Source organism: Corvus moneduloides, unplaced genomic scaffold, assembly GCF_009650955.1.
Source record: "Corvus moneduloides isolate bCorMon1 unplaced genomic scaffold, bCorMon1.pri scaffold_63_arrow_ctg1, whole genome shotgun sequence".
Lineage (NCBI taxonomy): Eukaryota > Metazoa > Chordata > Aves > Passeriformes > Corvidae > Corvus > Corvus moneduloides.
The window spans coordinates 53846-68497 of record NW_022436935.1 but is presented as its reverse complement, the minus strand read 5'-3'; the positions used below and the strand labels follow the sequence as shown (position 1 = coordinate 68497).

The window sequence follows — 14652 nt, the reverse complement described above, 5'->3', positions numbered from 1 at the left end:
ATGAAGTTTGTGTCCTGAGAGCTCACTCTCTGCATGTAGGAACAGTACTTAGGAGAATTTGTGTTATCTGCAAAATGGATAGGTAAAGTCTCGCTCCTCCTATCAAACTTATGCAACCATATGCAACCTTCAACCCATATGCATCCTTCACCCTTCAGCAAGGATAATTCCCTGGTCATGCCAGAGTGTCAGGACTTGACTCTTCCCCCTCCAATGTTGGCAGTCCCACCAACCAAGTGCCCTGCTCCTCCCCAGCCTGACACACTTGTGTCAGCAGCCTCTGCCACTCCTACCAGTTCTGCTGGGAAAAGCTGGTCCGTGTCATTCTCTCTGATCAGTGAGTTGCCCTTGGAGTTAGCAGGAAGCTGGAAGTGAATTTTGCCAGCTCCTGTGTTTTCTTGTCTCTGCCAGATCAAATCTGCCTCCAAATCTCAGCCCAAAGGGTTGAACAAAACACTCTGAGGCTGCCAGGGATCCCACAGCTCTGCCCCAGGGAGCCTTTTTACTCACATTGCCTCATGGGTAAAGCACTTGCTCAGCCAAAGTAAAGGAATCAAACTACCACTTCTGCTGGGCCCCGGACTCCCAAGCTCCAGAAGATTTTCCAGTGCTTGGAGACTCCAACTGGTGCAGCCAGGCCACAGCCTGACCTTCCAAACCTTTTTGGTCTAAGGCCCCCTGAACATCCTCACAGGCGCTCAGACCCACCCATAAACAGGTGCCTCTCTTAAAACTCCAGGCTAGGCTGCCCAAGGGGGGTTGTGCACCTGAGACAGCCAGGTAGGAATGTGCTGACAGTCCCAGAATTGGACCTGCAGTGCCCAAAGAGGAGACAAAGGAGAAGAAGGGCAGTGAAGTGGATGAGAGAGTGAAAAGCTGCCATGCCTTTTATACTGGTCCTGCACTGCCCCAGGTCCAGAGGAAGCCTCTCTGGAAACAATAATTTTCTGAGAAGCTCATTTCAAATGCAAAACACCCCAACTAATGATAAGGGCTGTGTTTTGGCTTCCAGTATGGATATGGATTCTTTGGCTTGTGGTCGGTGTTGCTACCTCTCTTCCTCCTGATGGCCATGAAATACACTGCCAATCCTTCCACAATCCTCTATCATGCTGGCTAAAATCAATCCATTTCCCAACTTTTATACCCCTTCCCTCATCTTGTTTTTCTTCATACTTTATTTGACTTTTTGAGTACAGTCAGCACAGTCATTGTTACAACAATGAAAAAAACAACAATATAATTGGAAGGTGCCTCTGGAGATGGTCAGGTTTCACCCTCCAGCCCTGACACAACAAAAGCACGTTGATCAGGACATTGGCCCATGCCATTTTCAATGTCTTTAAGGGCATTCACCAGGAGTCCACAAGCTGCCTGGGCAACTGTCCCAGGCTTGGGCCCATTCTCAGAGTAGAGGAGGTTTTCCTAATGCCTCTGCAGAATTTCCTTTCACACTGCCCCACTACATACACAGGAGCAGGCAAACAGCCCTGACCGCAAATGAGCAGCTGTGGGCTCATGTGGCAAAGGAGACTCAGAGAAACCTCTCAGGAGGGCAAGGCTGCAGCATCCCGGGAGAGGACATGATGAGGTTGTTTGTGTTAGTAGGGGACTGTCAAGAGTCCATGGAGTGGAGGAGGCCCAACAAGTGCACCAAGGACTCCTAAGAGCAGCATTAAGAGGAAGAGAGACAAGAGCAGCAGCGCTGATGACCAACCTGCCAAGGCAATGGCCGGTGTCAGTCAGAGAGTTTGGAGGGTGGGAGAAAGGGGACGTGGCACATCATCACGTTCAGTAGCCCTTTGGCATCCGGGCAGACATTCCAGGGCTTGGAGCAGCAGGGCCCTTCCTGCCCATGGGGCTGCAAACAAGCCCACGGGAGTGCCCCAAGCCAATATCCCCAGACTGCGGGCAATGCCTCTGGCACTCGAGACTCATCATCTGCTGGCACCAATGAGCTCCTGTCCCAGAAGTCCATGGGGGCTTCCCTGCCCAGCTCTAAAAAGGAGCCTTCAGGGAGAAACGTGTGTGGCCAAAGAAGGCAATGAAGATGTGGCCATATAGGAAACCAAAACACAGCCTGTATCATTAGCTGGGGTGTTTTGCATTTGAAATGAGCTTCTCAGAAAATTATTGTTTCCAGAGAGGCTTCCTCTGGACCTGGGGCAGTGCAGGACCAGTATAAAAGGCATGGCAGCTTTTCACTCTCTCATCCACTTCACTGCCCTTCTTCTCCTTTGGAAGCAAGTGAGTTGGAAGCTCTGTCCTGCGCTGGGCTTGGGGCTGCCTGTTTGGGAGGGGATGGGGGGAGAAGGTTTGTTGTGGAGAGGGGCTGTGTCTGGGCTGAGGGGACTCTTGTTCTCCTGACTAAGAAAGTGCTTTCATGGGCCTGTCTGTCCTTGCTCAGTGGTGGGGGTCAGGCAAAGAGTTGCGTGGTCCTCCCTGCACTGGCTCCAGCTCCCACGCCAGCCTGTGTCTTGGCTCCCTTGTGGTGGGTGGAGAGGCAGCTCCTCAACCATCCCCATTATGTCCCTTTCTTCTCTTCCAGGTGCACCTGTGACCCCGAGCCATGTCCTGCTTCCAGCCCTGTAACCCTTACTACCAGCCCTGCGGCCCCTGCCCGCTGGCCAACAGCTGCAATGAGTGCTGTGTCAGGCAGTGCCAGAGCTCCACCGTCGTCATTGAACCCTCGCCCGTGGTGGTGACCCTGCCCGGGCCCATCCTCAGCTCCTTCCCACAGAACACCGTGGTGGGATCCTCCACCTCGGCTGCCGTTGGCAGTGCTCTCAGCTGCAATGGAGTGCCCATCAACTCTGGTGGCTTTGACCTCTCCTGCATCACCAACCGCTACTGCAACAGGATCTGCTAAAGCTGCTGGTGGCAGCCCCACAGAAGGACCCCCTGGAACCCAGAAGATGGAAATGGACTGAGCATGGAGATCCTGAGCCTTGCTTTCAGAGGCACTGAGCATCCATGGCTCCACCTGCACTGGAGGAGGGGTGCCTGGGCTCTCTGAAACCATGGCCCTTGTCTAACTTGCCTGTTTCCCCCCTGTTCATTCTTGTCTCTGCTCTCATGTCCTTCCCTGGGCTGTGATCACTGGCTAAGCTCCATCCAAGGTGTGAACTGCACCCTGGCCAAGGGACGGAGTCTCCTACCTCCCCCTGGTGCTCCCTGCACCACACTGCCCACTCAGAGGACCTCCTTTCCCTCTTCCAACTCATTAAAGTTTTGCTGCATCCTAGCCTGTGCCTCTGTGTGGTCCTTCTCTCTCCCCACGGTGTCCCCAGCTGCCAGAGAGAAAGGTGTTGCTCTGGGAGTGTAATGTTGGGGTTTTAGGAGCTCTCCTGGGGTTTTTTTCTGCTAAAGGAATTTCTCCCATACGTGGTGCTAGGGGAACAAATGGCTGGGCAGTTAAGAAAAACAAAAGAGCTGCCTAGTTTTTTTTTCACCTGGGTGTGCGGTCAGTCAGTCTCAGCATTCAGACAGAGAGGGAGGCTGCTTTCTTCGGCTGTTTTTCCTTCTGCTGGAGAAGTCCCAGGATCCCAAAGCCCACCTTCCCTGCCCCGCTCGGAGCCGGGCCATGGCCGTCCTGCCCCGCTGTTGCTTCAAGCCTTCGCTATTCTGTAGCCGTGCTTGCCCTGCCTGCCCAGACCTCCGGGGGGTTCCCCGTTGGATTTTTCTCATCTGCCACCCGGGATTTGTGTTTTTCCCTGCCGTTCCAGCCTGCCATTCCAGCCTGCCGTTCCAGCCTGCTGTTCCCGAGGATCCAGCCAGACACTGGGATCAGCTGCCCAGGGGTTTGTGAAGCTTTTTGTTCCATCCCTTCCCGGGATCCCAGGGCACCAGTGCCGCGGGCTCCCCGAGCTCGCTCCGGAGCGCCCCCTGCAGCCGCGGGGGAACCATCGCACCTGCCCTGCTCACCGGGAGCCGCCAGCGCCCCTGCCGGCTGCGAGCGGAACTGCACCCGAGGGGAAAGGGCCCGACAGCCGAGAAGGCTGGCACTGGGTTTGTGATTGTTTGCTGTTACTGCCATAGTTATTGTTGTTTGTTTGACTGGTTATACACATATAGATATATAATAGTAAAGAACTGTTATTCCTATTTCCCACATCTTTGCCTAAAAGGCCCTTGATTTCAAAATTATAATAATTCGGAGGGAAGGGGGGTCCCATCTGCCATTCCAACAGGGGCTTCTGCCTTCCTTAGCAGACACCTGTCTTTCAAACCAAGACAGGGGGCATGTGGCAAGCACCAATCACAGCACAGGGTCTTCCCTGAGAGAAGGAAGGGTGAGACATACACAGGCTCCTGTCTAGAGACCATCCCTTGACACTGAAGAAGATGTTCCTAGCTTCTGCAGAGCCAGGAGCAGTGAGGCCCTTCCTTGCTGCACCCCAAACACAATTTCCCCCCTCAGCCTTTGAGAACACCGTGCAGATGTTGGGGAGCCCAACCAATCTTCGCATGAGGAGTCCATCTCCCCAGCTGCACTGGTGGGTTGTTGGGAGGTAACAGTTAAAAATGGAAGATTGGCAAGGAGAAAGAAAATAAGTTGGTTTTAGAGTTCTTTTCACTCAAAGGTCAAACTTGCACCTGGGAGATGCTAAAAATACTCAGTATGAAAATTTCACACATTTGTGTTTGCTCTGGGTTGTTTCACACCTGCTGAAAGAAACTGAATTCTCTCACAGAAGATAACAGGGTGTTGTTAAAGACTTTAAAGCAATTCTCCCACAGGCTTGGGCCTTCTTGTAGGGGGGGGGAAGAAAGTTAAGAAGCTCAGAGGTTATAAAAACACAGACTTGTGAAAGGATGGGCCTGCATCAGGCCCTGAGTTAAGCAGGGCACAGGCCTATTGCATGCACTTTTCGTCCCTTATAAGATGGAATAAGCTCAGCAGTGTCTGTCTCCCCATTTTGCCAGTGTAGTGATGGAATAAATCCGCCCTTTACACTTCAGGTGTAGATTTTGGCCATTTTGGTTACCTGCATGTATTTCAGTTCACACATTTGGTGTAGTTGGCGACTGCCAAGAGCGACCATGCCACGGCTACGGAAAAGGTCAGGGACTGGGGAGGCTGTGACAGTGACTCCCCACTTTAGGATGGCCTAGCACTGAGCACTGGATGCCTGTGGCTGCTTTGCCAGCAACAGTGGCTCTGCCATGGCTTGAAGTTGATGATGCAGCTGTGGTCACTCTGCAATCAAATCGGCTGTGCAAGAATAACTGTGGAAAGCAGCATCTAAATCTGCTCAGAAATTAGAGGAGAGGTTGGGCTGGTGCACTAGAGAAACAGTGGTGCTCTGTATGAACTTTCCGTCCACAGAGATTTAAGTTGGCCATGGGTGCCACTAGCAATGAAATCCCTTTGGCAGCTGGAATATCATCATCCTGCTAGTTTTGCAATGTTTAGAAAGCAGAGAGTAATCCAATGTCTCACTAAGCAAACTTGATGTCAGCCTGTGTTACCAGTTGCTTTAGAAGCATCCCCAAACACCTCCTCCCAGAACAAAGACTGAGCAACATCTCTCTCCCTGGTCATTTTGGGAGAGCATCTGCAGGGGAAATGACACAGAGGCAAGGGCTTATATGCAGAAGAACTTTAATGAGTCAAGAGAGGGAAATTAGGTCATTTCAAGCAATGGTCATGGTGCAATGAGCACCAGGAACAGATAAGAGATTGTGCCACATAGCTGTGGCTGAGAACCCTCTAGAAGTCCATCTGCCGGCCCAACAGAGGGAGCAGGCCAGCAGCTCCTCCCCAGGACGGCTGTGTGGGGCTCACAGCCCAGGGGAGCACAAGGCAACAAGGACATAAGAGGGAAAGCAGAGAGTGGCAGAGGGGCAGATGGGCCCCAGGGATGGGCTGTGCTTCCCAAGAGTCCTCTTGCAAGGGCTGCTGGGGTTGCTCAGCCCCTCAGGAAGCAGCAACCCAATTCTCCATCACCTATGAAGTACCATCTTGTTGAGTCCCTGGGTTCATACCCTGGAATCACCACCAGCAGCTTTAGCAGGGGAAGCACCTCGTGCCACAGAGGCCACTGCCCAAGCCTGAGAGGCCAAAGCCCCCGGAGCTGATGGGCACTCCCTGAGAGCTGAGGATGCTGCCAACGGCAGCCGAGGTGGAGGATCCCACGGCAGTGTTCTGTGGGAAGGAGCTGAGGATGGGCCCGGGCAGAGTCACCACCACGGGCGAGGGCTGGATGGCCACGGTGGAGTCCTGGCACTGCTGGACACAGGGCTCATTGCAGCTGTTGGCCAGCGGGGTGGGGCCGCAGGGCTGGCAGGGCCGGCACGGGGTGTAGCAGGACATGTCTTGGGGCTGGAGATGCACCTGGCAGAGAAGACAGGGGGATAGAAAAGCATAAGGGGTGAGTAGAAGCCTGTAACACCACCACAAGGAAGAGAGGACACGAGCTGGCACAAAGAGATGGAATTATCATAGGGAGGTGCACAGGCTTCTCCTTCTCCAAAGCCCAAAAGAGACCTGCAAAATGCAACCAAGCACCTAGAGATCCCTTTCTAGCCCATACCACAGGAGGCACCTAACTGAGCTCCAACCTCTCTCCATGTCACCTCTTTTGCCCCCTTCCCTCTCCCATGGAAAGCAGCACCAAAATCAGGTGTAGAACAAAGGGACAGTTTTGTGCTGAAAAATCCCATGGAAGGATAATGATGAGAATGAATAAAAGAAGAAAAAAGAGCTTCAGACTCACCTTGTTCCCAAGGAGATTGTGTGGAGGAGAAGAGTGGATGAGAGAGTGAGCAGGTGGAACTGCTTTTATACTGCTCCCGTGCCGCCCCAGGCCCACAGTCATTGCACAAGGACAGTAATTTTCCAACAGACTCATCTCCAAAGCAAAACATCCCACCTAATGCCCCAGGTTGTGTTTTGGTTTCCATCAGCATTGCCAGTACATTTCCTCATTTCTGACGTGCCCATTATGCTATGTAGCCTCCTTTCAAGTTCCAGGATGACAGATCCGAGGACTTCCCAAGAGGGGTCATGTCACTATCACCACAAGATGTACCCTTAAGTGTATGAGGGGTCTGTGCAGATGTAGGACATGTAACCTGGAAATCTGGTGATGTTCCTTTCAAACCTTGTTACAGAAAGGTTTGAATCTCCCCCTGCCAATGCAGGAGTCTGTCCTGGGTACATAAAGGCTCCTGTGCCTAATGATGTGACTTATCCTTCTCCCTCAATCCTTTACAGATTTACTTGGAAGAGACATCCCCTCTCATGACAGTCTCTGGGGGTCTCATATAACTGCCTTCAGTCACCATGAAGAAGGAAAATGTCATCCTTCCTAAGTACCATGGTTACTCCACAGTTCTGGTGGGGTCAGGTCTCTCCTCACTACATGAGGGGTGTGTTGGGTCTTGGCACAGCATCTTGTTTGTCCCATTCTCCTCACAGTGCCATGAACTTTGGCTGTATGCCTTAAACCCTGACCAACAGGAGAGACTTTTCCAAAACATGTTGACTGTCCTGTGAGCCCCTGAAGCTGTGGGAGTGTTGGCAAGAAGGTCATGCTGTCAGCAATAGCTGTTGTGGCTGCCTGAAGCTGTGTACTCGGGTACGGCCCAGTGCTTGCAGCAGCTTTCCTGGGTTATGGATGGATCTGCCCTTGCTGGAGGGCAGTTGTGTCCCTGCAAGGGATATGGGTCTACAGACATCCCACCCTCCTGGCTCGACCTCACACCAAAAGGCTGACACACGGCCAACCCAAAATTGGAGCATGACTCACCACAGGTAGGGAGAGTCTCTCCCTGGAAATTTGCCTACTGAAGGCATTCCCTTGCCCTCCTGGGACGCATCCCAGCTGCCTCCATGTCTGCAGGGCAGGGAAGTGCATCACTCCTTGATGTAGTCTCAGAGCTGGTTTTGTATCCAGGGCATTTCTGAGCGCATCCCCTCGCTCAGTGTTCTCAGGTACATGGCATTGCAGGGGTTATCACTGACAACCCTCATTTACTAGGGAGTTGGACAAGTTCCTGCTTCCCCAAGGATGCTGGGGTCCTCTCCAAGCAAGTCTTTTTGGGCACAGGAAACAAGGTATGCTGAAGCACAAATGCCAAGAGAATACTCAAGGCACAGGACCAGGGATAAGTCCCAACGAGTGGAGATTTTTCTGCAACCCCTTCTATCCCTCCACTGAGCATTCAGGAGAGCTCCTCAACATAGCATGGTCTCTTTGGCCAGGAGGATGAGGCTTGTGCATCCACTCCATCCTCCAAGTCTTTCCCCAAAGAACATCTCTCACAAGAGAGCTGAGGGTTCTCAGATTGTAGCATAGTTCAGTCTCCAGCCCATACTGCTGAAAGAGGTTTTTCATTTCCAAGTGCAGATCTTGCCATTTGTCCTTCTTGAATGCCAGAGGGCTGCTGTGGCCCAGTTCTCCAGATAGCCTAGAACTTGCTTCATAGCAGCTGTGATCCAGAATGCATTAGGTGGCTTTCACTGGTTGACTCTTGTCAGGCAGTCTTTTTTTTTGAGACCCATTCGCTGCTGGGAAGGCTCCCCCACCCTCTTGGAACTCTTCTAGGGGATTCAGCAGCCTGGGAGATCTTGTAGGTGAAGAGTTGAGAGAGGCACTGTCTCCTCTATCTCTGCACTTCTGAGATTACCTTCCATCATCTGAAAGACACCCCCTTCCTAAGCAGCCCAAGACATTGTCGGATGCCATTTCCAACCAGAGTTGTCTTATGGTGCCTTCCAGGACCCCTGTCCTCTGCTGTGAAGCTCTTTGGCAGCCAATCAGCTCCAGCCTATAGTGGGGCAGGAGATTTTTCTTCCCTCAGTGCAGGATCTTGGATAAAGGAGTTAAACAGTGCAGGCCTCAGTCTGGGCCCTGCAGTGCACCAGGAATGAGTGTCTGCCAGCTGGACTTTGTGCCTCTCATCCCAACCCTTGAAGACCAACAATTTTCACAGATTTCTGTCCTCTGTACCACTCTCTTCCCCAGCCTGTATTTTGTCAGTTTGTCTCTAAGGATTGTTACAGGCAACAGCATCAAAGGCCTTAGTTAGATTAGATGAATATTTGCCGAACTTCCCTCACCCACCAGAGCCAGGCACAAGATAAGAGAATGTAATGAGATTTGTCAAGCTTCCAGAAATCCATGCTGATCCCTCACAGGCAACTTCTTGTCCTTTTATCCTGAGAAATTGCTTCCAGGTTGATTTGCTCCATTACTTTTGCAGGAATTGAGGTAAGGCTGACTGACATGGCTCCTTCTTCATGGCCTTCTTGAAGATAAGAGGTCCGCTGACTTTCTTCCAGTCCTGCAAAGTATTCTGTGAGTGCTGAGTCTTTCAGACACCAACCATCCCTCACGGGTGCACGGCACCAAGTCACACACTCTCATGTCAGTCAATCTGTTTAAATGTTCCCACACCTGATCCTACCCTAGTGCAGGTAAGCCTTTCCTGCTGATGGCTTTCCAAGGAGCCCAATCTCTTGATAGCAATTCCTGCTAGTAAAAACCAAGGACAAGAATCCCTTGAGTACCTCCACCTTTCCTGTAACCCCTGCCCTCAGTGAAGCTGCCCCAGTCATCCTTTGGACTTCTCATCTATATAGAAGAATTTCTTGTGCCCTCCACATATTTTGCCTGGTTCAAAGCCAGGCAGGCTTTGGTTGTCCCTAGTCCTTCATACTCAGACAAACTGGTAAACATTCTTCCCAGAGAAAAGCTCAGCAATCGGAAGAGAGCTGAAACTTCTTGCTACAAAGGGAGCTGTAAACAATTACAATTCACTGCTCCAAGCCAGCATCCCCCACGCTCATGGGACCCCATCACACTTCCAACACATATTCCGCCTTCACTGACACAACGTCACCCAGGATATCCTTGGGTGCTTCATCTTAGCACATGAAAGCAGAGCAGGAATGTTGAAAATGAGGAAATGAAATGGCAGCACAGGTTGACAGAAACCAAAACACAACTTGCGCCACTAGGTAGAACATTTTGTTTTTGAGATGAGTCTGCTGGAAAATTACTGCTGTCATGCAATGTCTGTGGGCCTGAGGCAGTGCAAGAGCAGTATAAAAGCATATTCTTCTCCTCACTCTCTCATCCAGTCCTCTCACCTCCATCTCCTTTGGTAAAAGGTGAGTCTGAAGCTCTTTCTTCTCCTTCTCTTCATACTTCTCCAACGCACCTCAGCTCATACCTGCCCCAGTTGTACGTGGCATCTTGGAACTGCTATCATGGGAGAGGGAAGGGGATGAAGTTCTTTCACGACCAGAGGTTGAAACTTGGTTAAGTGTCTCCTGAGCTATGGACTAGGAAGGAACCTCTTTGGGCTTTGTTGCAGTCCAGAGGGTTCTTTTGGGCAGAAAGGAGGGTGATACCTGTGGATCTCGCTGCATAGTCCCCAGCACTTTTCTCCAACTTGTGACTTATCTCACTCTTAGTGGGGTGAAAGATTGCTCTTCATCCACAATTTCTGCTCTGCTTCCCCCTGCTCTCTCTGCCAGGTGCATCTCCAGCCCCAAGACATGTCCTGCTACACCCCGTGCCGGCCCTGCCAGCCCTGCGGCCCCACCCCGCTGGCCAACAGCTGCAATGAGCCCTGTGTCCAGCAGTGCCAGGACTCCACCGTGGCCATCCAGCCCTCGCCAGTCGTGGTGACCCTGCCCGGGCCCATCCTCAGCTCCTTCCCACAGAACACCACCGTGGGATCCTCCACCTCGGCTGCTGTTGGCAGCATCCTCAGCTCTCAGGGAGTGCCCATCAGCTCCGGGGGCTTTGGCCTCTCAGGCTTGGGCAGTGGCCTCTGTGGCACGAGGTGCTTCCCCTGCTAAAGCTGCTGGAGATGGCCCTGGGGAAGGAACCCAAGGACTCAACAAGGCAGTACTTCACTGGGGATGGAGCATCAGCTTGTTGCTTCCTGAGGGACTGAACAACCCCAGCAGCCCTTGCAAAAGCTTGAGGCCAGCCTGGGCTCTCGGGAAGCACGGCCCATCCCTGCCTGTGCCCTCTGCCACTCTCTCCTTTCCCTCCTGTGTCCTTGTTGCCTTGTGCTCCCCTGGGCTGTGAGCCACACTCAGCCATCCTGGGGACGACCTGCTGGCCCTGCTCCCTCTCTGGATCAGGCAGATGGACACCTCCTGAGATCTCCACCACAGTTATTTGGTGCAGACTCCTATCTGCCTCTGGTGCTCCTTTTGTTCAGATTTACCTAGTTTTCATCTTTTGACTCATTAAAGTTCTGCTGCATTTGAGCCCTTGCCTCTGTGTCATCATTTCCCTTGTATATGCCCTCACAAAATGACCAGGGGGTTTACTGGGTATGCTTGTATGGGGACCATTATCACAGGATTGCTTTGGCTGTGCTTAGAAGGTGATTGTCTGCTTTTCAAACTTCTCTACCTATCTAGGGCTGGATAGAATGATTCAACACAATTCAGTGACTAGAGCTAGATCAGAGATGTTGTCACGTGAAAAAGGTTTCCTCAACCCTTAGTGTTTAATTTGTCTGTTAGTGCCCCAGGAAAGCCGAGACCCTTGTGCCTGACCATTCTGTCAGCGTCCCCTTAGGGAGACCCTGCACTGAGCTGTCCTGCTGGATCCGAGGGCGGCTTGACTGACTCAGTCAGGGAACACCAACAGACTAAGGGAGACCCCTCAGCAGGTCTTCCCACTTTTTGACCCCTTAGTGGGTCTTCCGCAGTATTCGAGTGTGTTCCCCGCCGCCGGAGATTGCAAACACCAGTGAAGTACTAACAGTGACAGTTTACAGAATAACGCTCTTATCAATAAAAAATTGTGACAGGTCAAGGTTTGACCTTGTCAATGATAGAATCTGACTGAAAAAATGTATTCAAAGAAATACACAGCCAAGTTCTAATCCCCAGTAAAACTCTTCAGTGTGCACAGAGTGCGTTTCTTATCCAATAAGCTTCCCAGGTTCAGCCCATTCACTCATCCCACAAGTTACAATGGTGTCTTCCCTAACTTTTCCCTCATCCTCCACTTACTTTTATTTATTTATGTTTAGGTGGAGCTTGAGTGACTCTAGTCATACATACTTTGTCACTGATGAGTGTAAAATTCTCGCTTCGCTTTTAAAGGTACAGTCAAAAAGAACACAGAGCCCGTGCCCAGTGAGGGGAGGTCGTACCTCAGGGGCGGGGAAACTGGGGAGGGAGTTGTACATTAATATCACAATTAGACTGTAATGAACCAAGTTCATCTGAGGAAAGTGGTTTTCCCCCAGTTGTTGGCTCAGCAGCAGGACATCTCTCTCCCTGGTTGGCAGGTGCTGAGCAGTTTATGGGCTGCAAAGTACCTTGGAGTTCCCCTCCCTGCAAGGATACCAACAGAGCCTGGCTGCAGTGTCTCCACTCCACTCCACCTTCCATTCCAACCCCTTAGCAGGTGCTATGGTTGCACATTGTGGGTGTGGGGAATCATTGTGGAATAGGTTTCAAGTGCTGCCAACCACATTCCATCTAGGGAGCAACAACTGTATTTTACCCCATAATTTCCATACCATTATAACTTCTGTTAGGACGTGAATATAACTTCTCCGTTTCCTCAGATATTACTCCCAGCCATGTTTCCACAGATGGTTTTACATGTCCCACAAAGCATTCTCTACTCCACACTCAGCAAGCCCCATTCCCTCATCCTTCCTCCTCAACCAAGTACTCCAGCCCCCTCAGAAGAGGGACTGGATGGTCCCATCCAGTCCCTCTTCTGCTCAACTTGCTCCACTTGGCCAAAATCTTTCAAGGGATCATAGAATCATTTAGGTTGGAAAGGGCTTTCAGATCATCTAGCCGAACCATGTATCTAACACTGCCATACCCACCACCATCATATCACGAAGTACTACATCTACACATCTTTTAAATACCTCCAGGGATGATGACTCAATTACTTTCCTGGGCAGCCTGTTGCCATGCTTGGCAATCATTTCAGTGAAGAAATGTTTCCTAATATCCAGTGTCAATCTCCTCCTGTGCAACTTGAGGGTATTTTCTCTCATCCTATCACTTGTTACTTGGGAGAAGAGACCGATCCCCATGTTGTCATAATCTCTTTTCAGGGAGTTTTAGAGAGCAATAGGGTCCCCTTTGAGCCTCATTTTCTCCAGGCTAAACAACCCCTGCTCCCTCAGCCACTCCTCACAGGAGTCAGCTTCAGACCCTTGCCCAGCTCTGTTCCCTTCTCTGGACACACTCCAGCGCCTCAGTCTTTCCTGCAGTGAAGGGCCCAGAACTGGACATAGGACTCAAGGTGTGCCTTCACCAGTGCCCAGCACAGAGGGACAATCACTGCCCTGGTCCCACTGGCCACATTATTGCAGTTACAAGCCACGTGCCACTGGCCTTCTTGCCCACCTGGGCTCATGTTCCACTGCTGTCAATCAGCATGCCCAGGTCCTTTCCCCCAGGCAGCTTTCCAGCCATTCTGCCCCAAGACTGTAGTGATGCAGGGGATTGTTGTGACCCAGGGGCTGGACCCAGCATTTCTTCTTGTTGAACCTTATACAACTGGCCTTGATCCATTGATCCAGCCTGGCCAGATCCCTCTGTAGAACCTTTCTGCCCTCTAGAGGATCAACAGGATCCAACTTGGAGTCATCTGCAAACTTACTGAGGGTGCATTTGATCCCCTGGTCCTGGTCATCCATAAAGATAATAATCCAAACTGGACTAAATACTGAGCCCAGGGCAACACCACTAGTGACTGGCCATCAACTGGACTGAACTTCACTCACCACCACTTTCTGAGCCTGGCCATAAAGCCAAATTTTTATCCAGTGAATATAAGCCACATTCAAGTCATGAGCAGTGAGTTTCTCCAAGAAAATTTGGTGGGAAATGGTGTCAAAGACTTTACTAAAGTCCAGGTAAACAACTTCTACAACATTTTCCTCATCCACTTAGTGGGTAATCTTGTCACAGGAGATCAGGTTAGTCAAGTAGGGTCTGCATTTCATAAAGACATTCTGACTGGGCCTGATCACCTGGCTGTCCTGTCCGTGCCGTGTGGTTGTACTCAAGATGATCTGCTCCATAACCTTCCCTGGTGCCAAGGTCAGACTGACAGTGATGCCTTTTCCTGGTCTTAAAATCAAGAGTCAAACACAGTTAGAAGGGAAAAAGGGATTTTACCTTGGTATTTATTTTAAGGATCCTTAGGTGCACATGTCCAGGTCATATGCATCGAAATGCACACTGCAATGCACAACCCCAAAAGATCGAGTATAACATTACAGGTTTTACTAATTAGCAGATCTATCAAAGATTCCCCAATGAGAGGCTCGAGTGAGCCCCCCTCCCCAAGGAGCCTTCTCCTGGATGGTTCTATCTTGGTTTACAGAATGTGTTCTGGAGAGGACCTTGGGGTCTGGGGCACACTGATCCCTACCTACGAAGTTTCTAAAATGTTTAGTCTCCCAGCTTGACAAACAAGTCCAAGAATGTAGGCAAAAACCACTAAGAATACAGAAGTTGTAAAAAGGTATAACAGGGGTATAAAAAAACAGGCAAAAAATCTTCATGGCATCAACAGGCCTGTAGCTCTCTGGATGATCCTTCCAGCCCTTCTCACAGATGCATCTTTCTCTCATTAGACCCCCAAACTCACTACAGTATTCTAGATGCCATCAGCTGAGTTCTGAGTGGAG

General features: G+C 51.0%; 2 protein-coding genes and 1 pseudogene across 2 annotated transcripts; 2 read left to right on the top strand and 1 right to left on the bottom strand.

The window, feature by feature from the left end:
* Positions 1–2554: 2554 nt before the first annotated feature.
* Positions 2555–3244, top strand: LOC116438999 (feather keratin Cos1-1/Cos1-3/Cos2-1-like). Its single transcript, XM_032098046.1, has one exon. It carries the CDS (start codon positions 2570–2572, stop codon positions 2867–2869), a length of 300 nt encoding a protein of 99 aa, XP_031953937.1. The 5' UTR covers positions 2555–2569; the 3' UTR covers positions 2870–3244.
* A 2344-nt stretch (positions 3245–5588) lies between these two features.
* Positions 5589–6821, bottom strand: LOC116438980 (feather keratin 1-like). Its single transcript, XM_032098021.1, has 2 exons — positions 6720–6821; positions 5589–6337 (listed from the first exon to the last, which is right to left on the bottom strand). The coding sequence occupies exons 1-2, from the start codon at positions 6819–6821 to the stop codon at positions 6011–6013; spliced, it is 429 nt and encodes a 142-aa protein (XP_031953912.1). The 3' UTR covers positions 5589–6010.
* Positions 6822–10021: 3200 nt separating this feature from the next.
* On the top strand, positions 10022–11236 carry LOC116438981 (annotated as a pseudogene).
* The last annotated feature ends 3416 nt before the right edge of the window (positions 11237–14652 follow it).